Here is an 18,745-nt window from a genome sequence, read left to right as displayed (position 1 = left end):
TATTGAATTTCATTGTAAAACTACTTTTGCGAACTCCTCCTAGGTCACACGTCCGACTTGCCTGAAATTTGCCATGTTACATCTAGAGACACTTATGACGAAAATGTATGACAAGCTTTTTGAGAGACCAAACTGTTCTCGTGTAACTCAACAATTATCATAGCAAGATTCCAATAAGGATCTGAGGTGCTATCTATGCAACGCTTTGGTGTACTGACATAAACATTTTATGTGTCATTGTCCCCACACCATAACAGTATCATATAAATTTGGTGACATCGCCACCTATTGGTCAAAGTAATTATGAATTGTATTGTAATATTTTTTTATTTAGCTTTTCTTAAAATCATACCCAGTGGTGTCACATCGTTCTTGCATGCGTTAATGTGCTTGGGCACCGTAATTACTGATTGCAGCAATATTTTTTTGTTTTGGGAAGTGATTCACAAAATTGTTTCCTTATGAAATGAACAGTTAATGCTGTAAAACTCTGGGAGAAGGTCATAATGGGATGACCACTGACCACAATCATCTAGAAATATCATCTAGAAATCTTTGCCACAATTTATGGAATTTTACATCTAGCACCTAGTTTAGTGAAATATGCTATGGTTTTTGTATTTCCCTGACTGGGAACAGAACTGCTGTGATATGATCATCTCAGACCTGCCAACCTGTATGCATTTTGTTTAGCGGTTACGCATTTTGACCTCAAAGTATGCTGGTACGATTTGTCACTCTAAACTACGCAAAAACCTGGTGACGCCTGCAGCAAAGCATTTCTACTTCTGGCTTCAACTGTATATCCAAAGAGAATAAAATAGGAAACTGAATGGATGGATAGATGGCTTTTTCAACTATATAAGCCACAAAAAATGTAGAGTTCATACTTTGAGTATAGTTTAGGTAAAAAAAAAAAGAGATCTAGAACATTTCTATATTTTTTATTAATGATGGATTAAAAATGTTTGCAGTGCATTCACTTTTCTATTTCTTTGAAAACATTGTGTTAAAACACCTGAAGTGCCCCAAAATTTGTATGTGGGCTTTTATTTGTAATTATGTGGCATTACTTCCTCTGTGTGCCGCCTCTGGATAAAACATGAACTGATGGCTGACGTCAACACCAATAGATGTGACCCCTATGTGTTTCTCTTCTTTTGTTTTGTGTTTATTTATGGCTTTAATTTTGGATTATTGACCTTATGGGGAACATGCTAACAGTTTTTGAGTATGCTGTGCATGTTTTAGTACATTTTGTTTCTCTTTTTTTGGATTTTAATGGATTGTATGATGATGATGTTCAAGTTTATCTCTGTTGTCTTTATTTGTTAAGGTTGACGAGCGAGCTCTGAAGGACATAATGGAGATGGGGTTTAACCGAGAGGCCGCCCGACAGGCCCTCCTTGATAACAATAATAATGTGGAGGTGGCCCTCAACTTCCTGCTTACTGGAAACAACCAGCCCAATGTGGCACAAATGGAGCAGAGTCACCCACCACCTCGGGGTACAAACATATTTCAGAGAAGAAAAATCGGCCAAAATCAAAGCCAATCAGAACAAATTTGATATTTAATATACACCCATGGAGCATTAAGATACTCTGTGTGGCGCGTCCCAATGTGAAGATGTGATTTACCACTTGATGCTTTGTTATGTAATGCCTGTTTAAGACAATGTAAATCAGTTGTTGACAGTTTGTGTGGTCTCTTTCAGGTAAGGGTCGTGGACGGGGACGTTCCAGACAGGATGAGGATGTGGAGTCAGGAGGAAGACCTTCAGGACCAAGCACGCTGTTTGACTTCCTGGAGTCAAAAATGGGAACATTCTCCATTGATGGTAAAATTCCCTTTTACTGTCGTTTACTAACTAAAAAATTGTGTAATGTATTAGAGATTTACAAGATGTAACTGTGAATTAGAAGCAAATAACATCTTTGCAAAATTGTGTGTACTTTTTTGTCAGTTTGTTTTTGTCAGAGTACTAAACGGTTATCCAGTTATACACATTTATACGACCGATTATTTTACCGCTTTTATTTTTGTATCAGATCAATGTTTAGATTAGGAATTCTGCTTTACAAACGGTTACAAAAGCCTTTGTTATTGTTCTAACAATAAATAATTCCCATTGAACATGAATCGGATCTGTTGAACACATGATAGGCCAAAGTTATAAAAGCCAAAATGAATGTTAAATACAAGAAAACAAAACATGATAATATGATGATTGATGCGATTGAAAAAAAAAGGTTATTTTGCACTTTTAAAACATTTCTGTTGTTGCCGTTCGAACAATACAACTCACTTGCATATTATGATTGAACATTTAAAAACTGTCTCTAATTAATAGAAGTTTGATGAAATGAAAACAGAACAATTACTTTTTAACATCCCATTGCATTATTTTGTATTAATTGTAGAGCATATACTGATCTTCACAGCATAATCCAAAACCCCAATTTGTATTATTATTATTATGGTCAAATACAGTGCTGCACAGTAGAGCATCACAGTATTAATGAAAGCAGTGATGAAACTCTAAGATATTGCTTAAATATAATGTAATTATTATTGATATATTATAATTATTATTATTATCATTATTATTACTACTACAACTACATTGCATATTACATTATACAGAAATAAAACATTTGTCACATTTATTCAATTTCACGGGTCTAGTTAAATGGAGCTTTTATTTTGGATGTTTTTGACGGCTTCTCACATCCAGAAAGCAGTACGCTAAATGGGCTAATGTGATTGTTAAACTGCAGAAGGCTATGATTTAATTATATAAATATATATGTGTAGTCTATATGTGGTCACATTGAATTGATCTGCTCTTTGTCATTAATACACACGTGATGTTGATCATGAGGTTAGTGTGTGTGCAGTGACTTCTCACATTCACTTTCTGTGGAAGCTAGTTGTTTAATTAAATCTCAGCCTTTTGTGGTTTAATCATCACTTTAGGACATATCATGATTTTAATTTGATTGTGCATTTATACATTAATTTCATTCCTAATGTGTCAAATTCCACGACATTCCACGTTTTATAGTTGATTTCATTTTTATCAGTGGATTCTGCAATTCAGTCCGTGGAAGTCATAGGGCCCTAGATGTTTTTTTTTGTTACATGTTTACTGTTTGCATCCATAATTTGTAGTTACAAGTATTTATATGGATATGTTGAACAAGTGGCAAATCAGTACTGTCTCTTTAAGACTACCGGCATCAGCCAGTGAGCATATTTTAACAGGAGGGGACATGCACAGTTTTTTCAGCGCATTGTGCCATTTGAGAATTTGAATAATAAAAATTTTTTATTGTTTTTAATCAACAACTGACTGTAAAGAACAGAAAGGGTATTAAATGAAACATTATTCAATGACAAGTGGATTGCGTGGATCTTGTCTTTGGACACACAGAACGAGTTAAACCAAACTTTTACTCTTAACACGCAGTGAAAGGATCTCGGTGCTGAACCTTTTCGCCACTCTATTACTCAAACACTGGTTAGTGAAATCTGAACATTTGCCAACCAATGGCTTATTTCAGACATTTTTTGTCGCATACCATGAAATTTGGTGCATATGAGAGTGATTTACATTGAAGAGAGCTGCGCATGGAGTATATTTCGATATCGAGATTGTTTAATTAAACAAAGATCGTGATGCAATGGAAAATGTATATTCTAACCCTGTCTGCTAAATAATGACCGCTAAACTGTATAATTGACCTCTCTGGCTCCCTACATAGCTATGCTAGTTTCATGTCTCTCGTATCACTCCATACTCTTGTCTCGCATAAAACCAAACATTCATATCATATTTCATTATTTCATGTTCATTTATTTGTTTTATTTGAAATGTAGTCGTGTAAAAAGCAGGATAATGTACAGTTAGTCAGTCATTATCACAAAATAAACCCCTTCAGGATGATCCAAGTCCTGATCACCTTGTCTGGGTTATTTTGTGATAATGACCGGCTGATTGTACATTATCCCTTACTGATCGACTACTGTATCATGAGACTTATATATCACTGCATCCCTTCAGCATGCGCAATTGAACATGAATAATTGGAATGGAAACATTTGTATCAGGATTTTTAATCTGTCCTTATGTGGAAGTCCCAGTGGGATGTAGAACTCCTGTCAAACAGATGGCTGGTCTCAAATTAAGGCAGTTCTATTAGTCAGCTTTAGATAAGTCTCTCTGGCTGGTAAGCTCTGCCTGACATATGGCTTTAGGAGAAAACAGACTGGGCTAATATGTGGAGAAAATGTGTTTGTCTTCCACTTTTCCTCTGTGGTTATTTTTACATTCAGAATCAGGGTCTTGCTTTGTGTTTCAGGTCATTTTGACATTACTGTGTCCCGCCTTTGAATTACTTGATATTTAGTCCTCGACAAAACCGCGTATTCCAGTAAATTCAAAAGTGACCTTTTAGTTATTACATCTTGTGATTTCCAATAGTTTTCTAAAAGGTTATTAAAATGCATGCAGTGGTATATAATATCACAATGATTCCAATGCGTTGTTTGGCTGGTATTTCCAAGTCAAACAGGATATTTAACAAGAAAAATATAGTGCAGGGCAGAATGTTAGCAGGAATGATCAATCAATCAGTCACGTTCACTTCCATTTGCATCTTAAAAGTAAAGTGTGTAACTTTTGATGTCAAAATACATTCTGCTATCCCAGTTTATTGTTCATTGACAACTACATGCAAGCCATTTGTGGGTTTACCTTCACCAAAAGTGTAAACACTGAGCCTCCCAAACTCTATCAAAACATTGATGTTTATATTTTGAGTGGCCCGCTCGGCTCCAACCATCCCTTTCTTGCTCAACCTATAGTGTGAGTATATAAACTCAACCCCCCAACAAAAGCAATCTCTCCAAGGGCTCCAAAATGGTCAACCACAGTGCTGTCGTTACGTGAAGAACAATCCTATCTCATGTGTTGGATATCCCACACCGCACACCCAGCTGCCGATCAATCTGGTGATGTTTTTGGACAAGCCGATTCCTGTGCCACGCTTTCAGTCTGATGTGTATATGTTATAAGGATCATGTTCATTACGATGTTAAACGTTTATCACCTTTCATTTAGTATGGCTTATTTGTTCATAGGGAATAAGAGTGTGAAAGGCAGTGATGAGTCTTAAGGGGTGTAGGCAAAGACTGTTTTAAAACGTATTTTTGTAATTCCATTTGGTGTCACTAGGAGTGCAGACATTACACTCTTCACCTTTAAAAATTGTCTGAAATGGACCGTTTCAAATGATCACTTGCAATGAATCACCCTGCGGTCTGTGTGGGTCCTAATGCCCCTGTATAGTGCTGGGGACACTGTACTGTTAAAAGGCACCTTCCTTCAGATGAGACTTTAAACCGAGGTCCTGACTCTCTGTGGACATTAAAAATCCCAGGACACTTCTCGAAAAGAGAATAGGTGTAACCCCGGTGTCCTGGTCAAATTCCCTCCATTGGCCCTTATTAATCATGGCTTCCTAATAATCCCTATCCCTATTTATTGGCTATATAACTCTACTCTCTCCTCTCCATCAGTAGCTGGTGTGTGATAAGCGTACTGGCGCACTATGGTTGCCGTCGCATCATCCAGGTGGATGCTGCACACTGGTGGTGGTTGAGGAGAGTCCCCTGTTCACTGTGTAAAGCACTTTGAGTGTAGTGTCAGAAAAGGGCTATATAAATGTAACGTTCTTTCGATTAGTGGTTCTCGCTCTCAATTGGGCATGTGGTAAGTTGTGTGTGGATTGCAGAGAGTAGCATGAGCCTACACATGTTGCAAGTTTCCGCGGTGTCATGCACAACAAGCCACGTGATAAAATGCAAGGATTGGCGGTCTCAGAAGCGGAGGCAACTGAGACTTGTCCTCCGCCACCCGGTTAGAGGTGAGTAACCGCACCACCATGAGGACCTACTAAGTAGTGGGAATTGGGCATTCCAAATTGGGAGAAAAGGGGATAAAATACAAATATAAAAATATAATAATTTTTCTAAAATAAATTGGGCTACTTGTTGCACAATAGTTTTCTTTTCAAGTATATTTCAAAACACAACTTTGGTAAAGTGTGAGCAGTTGGGTAAATTAAAGGGACATCGGACGTGTCCGACGGACGACATGGTGCTTTCTAAAATTAAAAAGTTTATTTTCTATGAAGATAAAATTCCATTAAATTCAAACCCAATTCATTATCAAAGGACAAAGATTATTTACTCAAGCCATCGGTGGATGATGTTCTGTATAAGTATCTTTCATATAGCCTACACAATGTATTTTCAGTTACAAGTATGTCGTTTGTGGTTTGACAGCTTGAATGAAAGACCTATTCAAGGCTACAAACAGCAAAATTGCATGATAAATGTTGCCATTTCTAATCATTCAGTTTGTGCAGTTACACCAGTTTCATACACTAACCTGCAAACTCATCAACATCACTTTGTTTATTCTTGAAGAAGTAAAAAAAACCTTAACTTTGGACTACTGTCTTCTGCGCCACTTCAACTCCTCCTGTGTGTGTGTGTGATACATTTCCTGACCGCGACCGGCTTCCGTAAATGGCCCTCTTGTGGTCTCCCAATGCTATTATGCCAGGCAGTTAAACAGAAGGTCAACTATGTGAATTGGAAAGCACACAAATTAGGCTTCTAACTGATATGTAGGCTTATTTGAATATATCGATTCCTCAAAAATATATAGATAAAAGAATGTGACGATCAATAATCGATATATCGATATTATGACATTCCTAATTATTATTATTTTTAAGAATTCCTTGGTGCTAATTAAAGAATGCATTCACGTCGGCATCTCTGACATTATATCCATCAGCTTGTTGGTGACGATAGACATCTGCTTTGTGATGCCCTTCCTCATGCCCTTCCTCCTCTTCAAAGACACTTTGGGTGCTTTCACACTAGCACTTTTGGTGCACACCCAGGTTCAAATTATGTCAAGTGGTTTTTATTGCTGTTTCAACCATATACAGTTAGTACAGTACACAGCGAAATGAGACAACGCTCCTCCAGGACCATGGTGCTACATAAAACAACATAGGACAAACCCAGAACCACATGAGAGTACACACAGACTAAATAACATAGCTATACAAAAAGTACGGGACAGTACAATAAATGACTAACAATGAACAGGACAATAGACACAGTAAGAGACAGTGCAGCGCCGACCAGTACACAGTAGTGCAAAAAATGACAGTTTCTAAAAATGCCAAATGTAAACATAACATACTATGAGATAGTGTTCTATGCACATAGCAGTTATGGAGGTAACAGACAGTTATAAAGTGACAGTAATTAAAGTGCAACTCAGGACACGTGGTGTGTGTGTGTGTGTGTGTGTGTGTGTGTGTGTGTCAAACCAGTCTCTGAGTATTGAGGAGTCAGATGGCTTGGGGGAAGAAGCTGTTACACAGTCTGGCTGTGAGGGCCCGAATGCGAAGGGGTGTGTGGGGTCGTTCACAATGCTGGTTGTTTTGCGGATACAGTGTTTTTTGTAAATGTCTTTGATGGATTGAAGAGAGACCCCGATGATCTTCTCAGCTGTCCTCACTATCCTCTGCAGGGCTTTGCGGTCCGAAACGGTGCACGTCCCAAACCAGGCAGTGATGCAGCTGCTTGGGATGCTCTCAATAGTCCCTCTATGTCAAAGTTTGTTTTTTTTGGTTGATGTGAACACTGTTTTCCGAACTCTGGTGCACACCTGCGAACTGCACACAAGTCTGCTTGAAAAGGTGGTCTGAGGTACGGTTCAGGTTAACTGCTGATATGAACGCAGTCCACCAAATTGAGGAAGTGAATCACTTGTGATGACGTATAATTTGGAACTTTGTAAGCTCCTGACCACAATTATTACAGTATAATCCATATACCGGTAACCTGCTTGTCTCCAAATAAACCTCATTCAGAGAGCAGCTCACATTCTTCACATCTCTTGCAACATATCTGCATGCTCGTGGCTGACAAACGCAAAGCAAGTGTGAAAGAACCCTTCAGGTGAAGTTTTCCGAACCTTAAAATTGATCTATAATTTCTGTGAATATGACGCTACCGAATGACATTGCAAAAATAAAAAATTTCAAAATAGCTTTCTGAATACGCCCCTCATCTGCCGTTGATAAAACAAAGAGAGTCACACCCCCCAACTCATGCCAATTGTTGAGTAACGTTGTTGGGGAACACCCTTAAGTATAATGGAAACTTCTGGGTGATCTTAAGGTAAAATTACAATTAATGTGCTTTATTCAACTGGGCACTGATCTCATTTATAAACAAAGCACTGCAACAAAAAGCACATTATTAACTGACATGAACTGAATTCTGAGTAGCCTCCTGTCAAACTCGCATTAAATTGGCAATATCTCTTAATTTGTTTAATGTTTAACTGAATTGTGAATGATGAAGCTGAAGCAGCCTCCACTCATATTTCTCATATTTCTGCCATGTTTAGCTTTAAGGTAAGTAATCAAATTGGTTGTGTTAAAGTTTGAACGATAGTTCCATCTTGTGAAATTTTAGCTGTACAAAGCTTTGCAAGTTCCTTTTCTCGGCCGATACCAATGTTTGGCAGATATCATTGCATTTCTACTTTAAAAAGTTTAACTTATAATTATCTTATAATTGCTCCCCTAGATTCAAAGTGCCAGCCTTCACAACTAGACCATCAAGCTAAGAGCTTCCCCAACACAGATCAAACGTTCAGAGAACGGTACCCTCCCCGAAATGAAGGAAGATCACAGAGAAACGACAGACCTCCACGGTTCCAAAAAGACGGAGAGTTTCCTAAACCAAACCCAGCATCATCATCTGCTTTCTCAGGGCCGCAAAAATGGAAAGACAGAGAGAGAACAGGAAGAGGAGAGTCGGAACGATGGAAGATTGACGGTCAAGATGGTCGAAGCTCACATTTAAACTCTCCCTCTGAAAACGTCCATCAGGGTTCAAAGGAATATGGAGGATCAAAGAATGTCCAACAGGTAACTCATAATGGCAGTTGGAGAGAGCAGGGTGGCTTAGTGCGATCTGATTCTTCTTCGTTTAGGAAGAACCAGGCAAATGGACAATCTGGACCCAAATCCTCAAATTCTGTTGTTACAAGTTTAGATCCAAAAGGTCGATACGAGCCCAACAATAAAAGGAAAGGCAAGTCAGAAAGACCCAATTCTGGCTACTTTGACCGTTCCCAAGATGCATTGGGCGGCACAACTGCAAAAAAAGACTTTGCACAGGACGGAGGGGCAGATAAGTTCATCAAAGGGGGAGGAGTTTCAAACATGCAGCTCCCTAACGGTGATTTGGAATGCAGACGGACTGGTCCAATCAAACTGCAGTCTTCAGGCCCACCTCAGAAGCAAACCAACATGCATAACTCTGCCTCTAGGAGACGATCAGGCCCAGTCAAAGGCCCAAGAGCATCTGAACCAGTGGACAGTTATGTGAGCTGGAAAGCTGGTGACCAGTGTCTAGCGCTTTACTGGGAAGATAATAAGGTCAGTTGAAGTTATATTTTATGCATAAAAGCCCTTATGCGGAACAAGAACATTCTTTTTACATTGATAAAAATCCAAACCCAAGAATTATGTTGGTAATCCATAACCAGAAGTTCATTCACCTAGAAAAGTTCCACTGCTACTGTGGAGGTTCAGAACCTGACCCTATTTTTTTTTTTTTGCATCATCTGGCAAAATTACAGCTTGATTTGAAAGTATGCCTGTTATATATTAGAGTTTGTGTGTGTGGTAGCCCCAGTTTCGAGTAAATTGAAATTTCACGTTCTGTCTACGACACCAGACCAAGCTCCACACGGCCACCATCAGTAACCATAGTAACGGCTCCATTACCCACCCATAAACAAGGGTTTTTCATTAGGCTTACAAAATCTTTTTAACTATTTTATATTATATATTTTATACGTTATATGTAATATTTTTGGCATGTTTAAACCAAGTTTTAACCAGTCTAACTTTTTATGGTTAAATTAACCATGACATTTTTAATCGTGGTTAATAGTGAAACCGCTTAATCGCGCCACGATATTCTCCCCTTTTCTCCCCAATTTTGTATGCCCAATTCCCAATGTGCTCCAAGTCCTCGTGGTGGTGTAGTAACTCGCCTCAATCTGGGTGGCGGAGGATGAATCTCAGTTGCCTCCGCGTCTGAGACCGTCAACCCGCACATTTTATCACATGGCTCGTTGAGCACATTATCGCGGTGACAATTTGTGGAGGCTTCACGTTATTCTCCGCGGCATCCACACACAACACACCGAGAGCGAAAACCACATTATAGCAACCACGAGGAGGTTACCCCAGGTGACTCTACCCTCCCTAGCAACCGGGCCAATTTGGTTGCTTAGGAGACCTGGCTGGAGTCACTCAGCACACTGAGCACTAGGCCCCTCTAAAAAAAAATGTATCATCAAAGGTACACAGACTAATAAAATACTGTCGGCAAAAATCGGCATAGACTTTTTCCAATAAACGATAGTTCCAAAAAGCAAATTGGTACTGATTAATTGGTAATACCGATATATCGGTCTACCGCCAGTGGAAATGACACCACGATTGTGGGACAATTTTTTGGAAGATAGATAGAATGCATACATTTTGTTTATTTCACTCTGTTTATATTGTCATATTTTTAAACATGTAAAATTGTGTTTTTTTTAAATGGCTTTTCATAGTTTAATATTGAAGTCTGGGACAAAAGTAAAACTGTCAAATCTATACATAAAAGCCATTTGAAAAGTACCAAAAAAATAAATGAAGGCCTGGTAAAGTTTTTAAAAGTCAGTTTATTGATAAAAAAAAAATAATTTAAATCTGTTAATTTGAATAAAAATAAACCCCTGGGACATAAAAGTGCACAAAATTAAAGAAACACACACATAAGTGATGTAATAAATAAATAATACAAGCTGCACATTTCGATTCTTAAAACCTCCAGGTACACTTGCACCATAGACTTTAAGTTAATTACTGTAAAAAATAAGATGATCACTATTTACTCTTTAGGTCAATAAGACAAACTGCATACAAGGGCAAATAACTATTTCTATTATTTTATGTATGTATATTTTAATTAAAAATGTTCCATTTTCTCTCTGGGAAATATCTATTAGTTTTACCGGGCGAGAATAGACGCTGTCCACCCCTCTGGCTCCACGGCTGTGGTCGTGTTCAGTGATTACGGCAACTGTGAAGAAGTTCTACTTCATAATATCAAACCTCTGCACATGGATGTGTGGGTAAGCCGTGAATGACCAAAGATTCTCCACTTGTGTTGTGTTAGTTCTGTAAGTATTTACATGCATTGTATACAAAGTGATTTTAAGATGTACATTTATATCAGTTGTCTTCCTAGGGAACTTAACCCATGACCTTGATACACATGTGTACAGTGTTTTATCCAGTCGTTTTACTCCGATGATCACCATGTAAATACACTTGCCCCATAGAATTCCATGAGCAACACATTCTGTAAATGCAATTGAATTTTTGGACTTTTCATTTTACAAACTGAGTTGAAATAATTTTCAGTGGTAATGGATATTATGGCACAAATACCATCCAAAGAAGGTTTAGTTCACTGATGTTGTTCCAAAGCTGTAATACTTTATTCCATGGAACACAAAAGAAAGTGAAATGTTAGTCTGAGTCGCCATGTACTGTCCTTGAACCTCCCCCCCCCCCTACAATGCAAGGCAAGATCATTTTGACAAAAACATCTCCTTTTGTATTACACAGAAGCAAGTTATATGTGTTTAGAACAACATTTGCAATATGTATGTCCAAATTTACTGTTGAAATGTACTTTTGGAGGTGTTCTGTGTATTTAAAGACTGGCCTATCTCGCTTAAATATGACAAAGTAAATTTGTTTTGTTGTAACGTCTCTCTTGGTAATTTGTCTTCAGGATGAGGAAGATGTTTACTATGAAAATTCTCTAGAATTTCGAAGAGGAGGAGACGGGCATCCTCGCCGCTCTCGACCAACGCAACAATATTACCAACCGCCTAGAGCAAGAGACTGACACACACACGCACACACAAATGGATATTCACAACCTTCCCGTTTCATGTTATTTGTTCGGTTCTCCTGAAAATACAACTAGATTTTTTTTGTTTTGTTTTAGGATTCAGGATTAGATCAGGGTCTGAATTTGGGTGTTACTCTTCTTCAGCTTAAAAGCTCCTCTAGCATCGTATGCTTTCTAATGTATAAAATAAAAATGCAAAACAATGTTCTCTCCCTCCTTGCAGGTAACTATCATGAGTCTTTTCTTGGGCAAAATAATTGGACAAAACAAGGTTTGGTTTGTTGTATCTTTCCACAAGTAACATTATTAACACTTGACTATAGATGAATAGAAGAAATGCTAATGGGGTGAATCCCACAATCTAAAATCAAAAGAAAGAAATAAGAAATGATATTTTGCTTAAAGAAAATCATATTACGTAATGTAAATAAAATGTGATGCAATAAATGATGCTAATATTTACGTTGTATTATAAGTATTAATACATCATGGTATTATTTGTGGTAATTTCTTTCATACAGTCATTTTGACTGTATTATGCTAATACAAATCACCATTAAAAATAATGTGATTTACAAAAACTACAAGTACAACATCCAGACGCATTACGGTAATGAAAAATACCGTAATTGTCACACAAAATAATGTTAAAATGCATAAAAAAAGGTCCTAAAAATAGACTTCCTGTTTTATGCAAAATATAATTTATTTTTAGTTTCTTTTGATTTTGGGCTGAAATGTGAACTCAAAATGTTTTTGTGAGATTCATCCTAAATGCGTACTCTATAAATTGATGCAACATTTGTATTTAACCCGGGGCATCATGTTGGTTACACGCCTCGTTTAATGTGTGTGTGAGATAAATACTAACTCTTTATATTCTCTGAGTTAAATGGAAACTTTCGTGTTTGTTAGCAAAAACAGTTTTTAACCTCTAGGAATGATAATCTGATCTCTGCTTTAAGAGATGAAAGAGCATATCTCTCAACTAACTGATCTTGGCCTCCGCATGGGTGACTGATCTGTAAGGGCTTGCAGCACAAGTTGCATCTATGAAATCTGATCTCTGTGTTTAACTTGCAAAGCAAACAGTTGCTGTACATGGTAAATATTTGTAAAAGACTTGATGATAAAATTATTATAAAAGCGCTGCACTCTTGTTCCAAGTTCAATGCGTTGTTTTTTTTTTTGCAGTTGATATGTTGAGTTTGTGTAAAGTCAACGTGAAATCCAATTTAATCCCCATTTACAAATCACGTTTTTTGCCTTATCCATCAAATAACGGTTCTGCCCCTGAAACGACTTTTCTGTTTGACGTCAACAAGCCCTCTTATTTTTCAACCCACCTGTCATATAAAGACCACTTTATATGGTCATCACCCAAATTTTTATCTCAGTGTTTCACTCGAAAATGTCATATTATAGAAGTGCAATGGGTTGTGAACACCGTTTCATGTTGACTTTAAAGCTGCGTTGTGTAATTTCTGCACCACTTGTGGAATTGCTCAAATATGAACTGTTTTCAAACACTACTGTTGTTCAGCAAACAGGGAGTCATGCCCTAAATTCACGCCATTGGTTGACCCAGTCAGGGCACCCAATAGAGCACAACAGTATCTGCCCACTTTTTCAGCCTTCTTGTTTCTGGAAGTATTTTTCCCATTCATTTTTTCCTTAGGGATTTCATAAAGTCCTTCATTAAAGAGTTCTAAGCTTTCTTAGGGAATGAACTACAATCCCATGACGCATTGTTAATGACAGTCAAATTAAAAACTAGAAAAAAAATAAAATTGTTGATTTAAAGTTGTTGATTATAAGTATCAAAAATATATTAAAATTTTACTGCAAAATATCCAGGGATATACAAATATACAAGGTGTTTGAGAGTGTGGGGAGAGTCACTTGATTCTAACTGCAGAGGACTTTTTGAGCTTTTTATTTTCTGCGATTCTCTGATTGGTGGATTTTCCCCCTCAGGATCATGGGTATTGAAGTTCTAAACCAGGAATTCCACCATTAATTCCTCCATTAACCCTTTAAGCTCCAAGTGTTTTTTTTTTATTTATTTTTTTAAATGTCCTGTTTCAGTGGCATACCGAAAATTCAAGGCTATTAACTTGACAAAAAAAAAATTGGAGGGTCAAATGTTTGGAATCATTGTAAAGAAAACGTTTCACAATTTGTGAAGATATAGATATTTGTTGAAATCAGAAGTTTACATACACTTTGTTAGTTGAGATGTTGCTTCAATATATCCACATAATTTCCCTTCCTTTATGATGCCATCTATTTTGTGAAGTGCACCAGTCAGTGAAGCACCCCCACAAAATGATGCTGCAACCCCCATGCTTCACTGTAATGTTTTCCTCCAAACATAACAATGGTCATTATGGCCAGACGGTTCAAAAAAAATGTTTTATTAGAGGACATTTCTCCAAAAAGTAAGATCTTAAGATCCATGTGCACTTGCAATCTGTAGTCTGACTTTTTTCTGGTGGTTTTGGAGTAGTGGCATTTTCCTTGCTGAGCAGCCTTTCAGGCTATGTTGAAATAGGATTAGTTATACTGTGGATATAGATACTTGTCAACCTGTTTCCTCCAGCATCTTCACAAGGTCCTTTGCTGTTGTTTTGGGATTGATTTGCACTTTTCGCACCAAACTACGTTCACCTCTAGGATACCGAATGCATCTCTTGTGGTCCCATGGTGTTTATACTTAAGTACTATTGTTTGTACAGATGAACATGGTAACTTAAGGCGTTTGAAAATTGCTCCCAAGGATGAACCAGGCTTGTGGAGGTCCACAATTATTTTCTGAGGTCTTGGCTGATTTCTTTCTGATGCTGAGCAAAGAGGCACAGAGTTTGATGGTAGGCCTTAAAATACTTCCGCAGGTACACCTCCAATTCAGTAGACCTCCTTTCAGAAGCTAATTACCTAAAGGCTTGACATCATTTTCTGGAATTTTCCAAGCTGCTTAAAGGTGCAGTTAACATTGTGATGTAGTGAAACAATCTGTCTGTAAACAGTTGTTGGAAAAATTACTTGTCATGTACAAAGATGTCCTAAACAACTTGCCAAAACTATAGTTTACTAATATTAAATCTGTTAAATTCATTTTAATGACTTCAACCTAAATGTATGTAAACTTCTGACTTCAGCTGTAGATTATGATAAATTCTGAGACTCAGTCTAAGAAACTGCTGAAAGAAAAAAAATTGTTATTATATAAAAAGGGTGTAAATAATGTGACTTCGAAAAGCTGATTTTGTTTTGTTCCCAATCATGTAAACTGTAACTGAAAAAGTTTTTGTGTTCAAATGACAAAGCGATCATAATTTAGGCATTGCAAAAATTATCTTATTGTTCAAAAGCGTCTCCAAACAAATAAAACATAATAATTGTACATAAGAACTAATCACACATGCAAACACAACAATGACTAAAGGTTTGCATAGCATGCAAACATGATTTTACTCATGAGATTTAATAGAATGAGTTTAATTCTGTGCCATTTGAGTCATTATTGAGTCTATGTACTGTGTACTTGACACTATCTCATGGTGACCATATGTAACAGTCACCAATCACATGTCTCTGCCCAAATATGGATGATTTATGCGCTAATCTGAACTCAATCGATTGGTTTAGCATTCCATGACACTACATCATTTCTGATGATGTCATCTGATCCTGGAAAGCAAATGTGTTTTCAGCCAAATTGCAAGATGCTGTGTGCACTTTGTACTTTGTGTCAATTATCTAATGATCTATTGCACATTTTTTTTAATAAATTATCAAAATGGCCCACTTCTGATTTGTCTGCAAATTTCAAAGCTCTTGTTCAGTTTTGGTCATTATACCTACATGCATTGTAAAGAACCGCTTCTAAGCTTTAAAATGATACCTGTTCTATGTTGGTCAAGACTGTGTTTTTTTTCTTCTTCTTGCGGGCCCATCTGAGATTAAAGCATTCTTGGTGCAGTCTGCCATCTGACTTGCACCAATTTTGATGAGGTATTTTTATTTAGTAGTCCAGAATTAACGCTTCCCAAATGGAAAGCACATTTGTGCGGACTATCGTGAGTAATATAACCCAAGCTTGAGTTCTGTGTCATTCCTTATCAGCAAATCATCCAAGTTCATTTGTTGTAGCCAGTCAAGCAAGCACGGAGTAAGTCGATAGCATCCGCTTGAAACTGAGATCTCGGAGGTGGGGCGATATCATTTTCCACATTATTATGACCAACATTTCAACTATAGACAAAGACTTGCTTAAAGCATCCAAGTCAAAACATTTCAAACGGTCAACATATTTAAAAATTCATGTAAAGAACCCAGGAATACGATGACAGATGGAAATAGATAAAGTATTTTATTACTGAAGATGAGTGTGTTGTTGAGGAGGGGTTTAGTGTTTGCATGTTGAAGGTCTGCATTTGCATATACACCAATCAGCCACAACATTAAAACCACCTGCCTAATATTGTTTAGGTCCCCCTCGTGCCACCAAAACAGCACCAACCCGCATCTCAGAACAGCATTCTAAGATGATATTCTTCTCGCCACAATTGTACAGAGTGGTTATCTGAGTTACTATAGACTTCAAACCAGTCTGGCCATTCTCTGTTGACCTCTCTCATCAACAAGACATTTCCATCCACAGAACTGCCCCTCACTGGATGTTTTTTTATTTTTGGCACCATACTGAGCAAATTCTAGAGACTGTTTGTGTGTGAAAATTGTGTGATTTTTACACACAAACAGTCTCTAGAATTTGCTCAGAATGGTGCCAAAAATAAAAAAACATCCAGTGAGGGGCAGTTCTGTGGATGGAAATGTCTTGTTGATGAGAGAGGTCAACAGAGATTGGCCAGACTGGTTCGACCTGATAAAGTCTACAGTAACTCAGATAACCACTCTGTACAACTGTGATAAGAAGAATATAATGTCAGAATGATATTCTGAGATGTGGGTTGGCACTGGGGGGACCTACACAATATTAGGCAGGTGGTTATAATGTTGTGGCTGATCGGTGTATAAATAATTCATAGCGTGTGATAAGGAGCCCATCTCTGAATGGCTGAAAGTTGAGTGCTCAGAGACTCGGCCTGATGGAGCGCTTGTACTGATAAGTCGGGGCAAATTAGGTTAGGAGTGTGACGACAACTGGCCTAAAGAACACAGCCTTAAACATCGCTTGTACAATTAGGTAGTTGACAAATGGACATGGAAGTATTTTTTTTCCCCAGAATTGTTTCACAAAAACAACAAAACACAATATCATCACATATAAGTGCCTTTAAGTACAATGGTTTTGTAGAAATATTAAAATCAAGGTTACATGCTCCATTCATCTTATTAATATGCAATGTTCATTGTTCATGAACCAATGTATTTCTTAGGAGCCAAAACGAAAGAAGCATACTACTAGTTTGTAAAAGACGTTAATGCAAATATAATCACATTTGGATCTGTTTTTTAATTGTTGTCTCGACTCCGTAAACCGCTTCATATAAATGTATAAAGTGTTTCGTGTGATCAGGGCCATTATTATGACCCAGAGAAGTTTGCAGATAAATTTCATCATATTTTTCTTTGTCTAGGTATGAATGCTTCTGAAATTGGTAACTTAAAGCACTAGATGGAAACTGAACTTATTTTAATGTTGAAAGTCAAAATGTAGGAGTAGGCTGCTAGTTCACCCCCTGTGATAGAACAAAGCGCAACAAGGGCTCCAATAATAAGCTGTGTGGTTTGTTAAATGAGGCGAGCAGTAAGGACAACCGAACGGAATGCCCGACTTTAAGTAGGCTACTAGTTCTGTTATTTTTAGACCTAGTTTCCTAAAAGCATTAAAACATCTCTGTGTTAATGGGATTACAGTGGTCACGGTACCATCATTCAGGGTTTAAACCACAGTTCTCAGTTTCAGCAGCGAGTTCTAGTGGACAGACCCCCTTTCTTTAGATCTTTTCTCCATACAAGTGAAAGTGAATGTTGACTGTGGGCACCCTTAATATACTGTACATGGGTCATTTCTACCTTGTCCACAATATTATTTGGATATCTGGTGTAATATCCCTTTAACTAACAGAATGCAATCCTCAGTTTTGGCGGGAAAAGCATCGCACAAACATAAGTGGATTTGATCAATTCTGTGATGTTTTGTGGTGATAGTTGGTTTGTCTCACTAGAAAGCTTTCCACCTGTTTAATAAAATGACAGAAATAAGTACAATAATATCAAAATATCAAAAGATGGTTACAAAAATATTGAAATGTGCTTCAAGTTGACACATGCAGGTTAACTCTCAGTTCCTCAGTGAGCAGCAATTAATTGGGCTGTCAATCAAAAAATGTATTACATGGTGTGCCGATTAGTTAATCGAATTAATCGTATACAAATATTTGGTAAGAGCCCTCAAATAACAATTCAATATATAATGATGAAATAATTATAAATAGTTATATTTAAATAATTATTAATGATTTACATTTTATTATACAAAATAATATTCAGATAATTAAAATGCATTGCATTATTTTAGCAGAGGAGTTAATCATTGATAAGACAATATAAAAAGTGGCTTTAGAATGCAATATATTGTTTATTTGCATATTATTGAATATAATCCATTTTGCAATTGAAT

The 18,745-nt window shown here is 37.2% G+C and overlaps 1 protein-coding gene across 4 annotated transcripts in view; it reads left to right on the top strand.

The window, feature by feature from the left end:
* Nucleotides 1-18,745, top strand: part of LOC127625863 (tudor domain-containing protein 3-like) — a 636,076-nt gene that overhangs the window by 14,031 nt on the left and 603,300 nt on the right. The window contains exons 9-13 of one of the 4 annotated variants that reach the window (XR_007968377.1): nt 1,337-1,508; nt 1,718-1,840; nt 8,689-9,545; nt 11,177-11,302; nt 11,971-15,541. Coding sequence is in view for 2 of the 4 variants with exons in the window: in XM_052101281.1 (XP_051957241.1) it covers nt 1,337-1,508; nt 1,718-1,840; nt 8,689-9,545; nt 11,177-11,302; nt 11,971-12,087 (1,395 nt within the window). In the remaining 2 variants the exon portion in view is untranslated. Of the gene's footprint in view, nt 1-1,336; nt 1,509-1,717; nt 1,841-8,688; nt 9,546-11,176; nt 11,351-11,970; nt 15,895-18,745 lie in introns of those variants that run through there. The other 3 variants (XR_007968378.1, XM_052101281.1, XM_052101282.1) reach the window with 3 other exon arrangements.

This window comes from Xyrauchen texanus, chromosome 32 (genome assembly GCF_025860055.1).
Source record: "Xyrauchen texanus isolate HMW12.3.18 chromosome 32, RBS_HiC_50CHRs, whole genome shotgun sequence".
Taxonomy (NCBI): Eukaryota; Metazoa; Chordata; class Actinopteri; order Cypriniformes; family Catostomidae; genus Xyrauchen; species Xyrauchen texanus.
The sequence above is the reverse complement of the archived record's forward strand: the minus strand, read 5'-3'. Positions and strand labels throughout refer to the sequence as shown.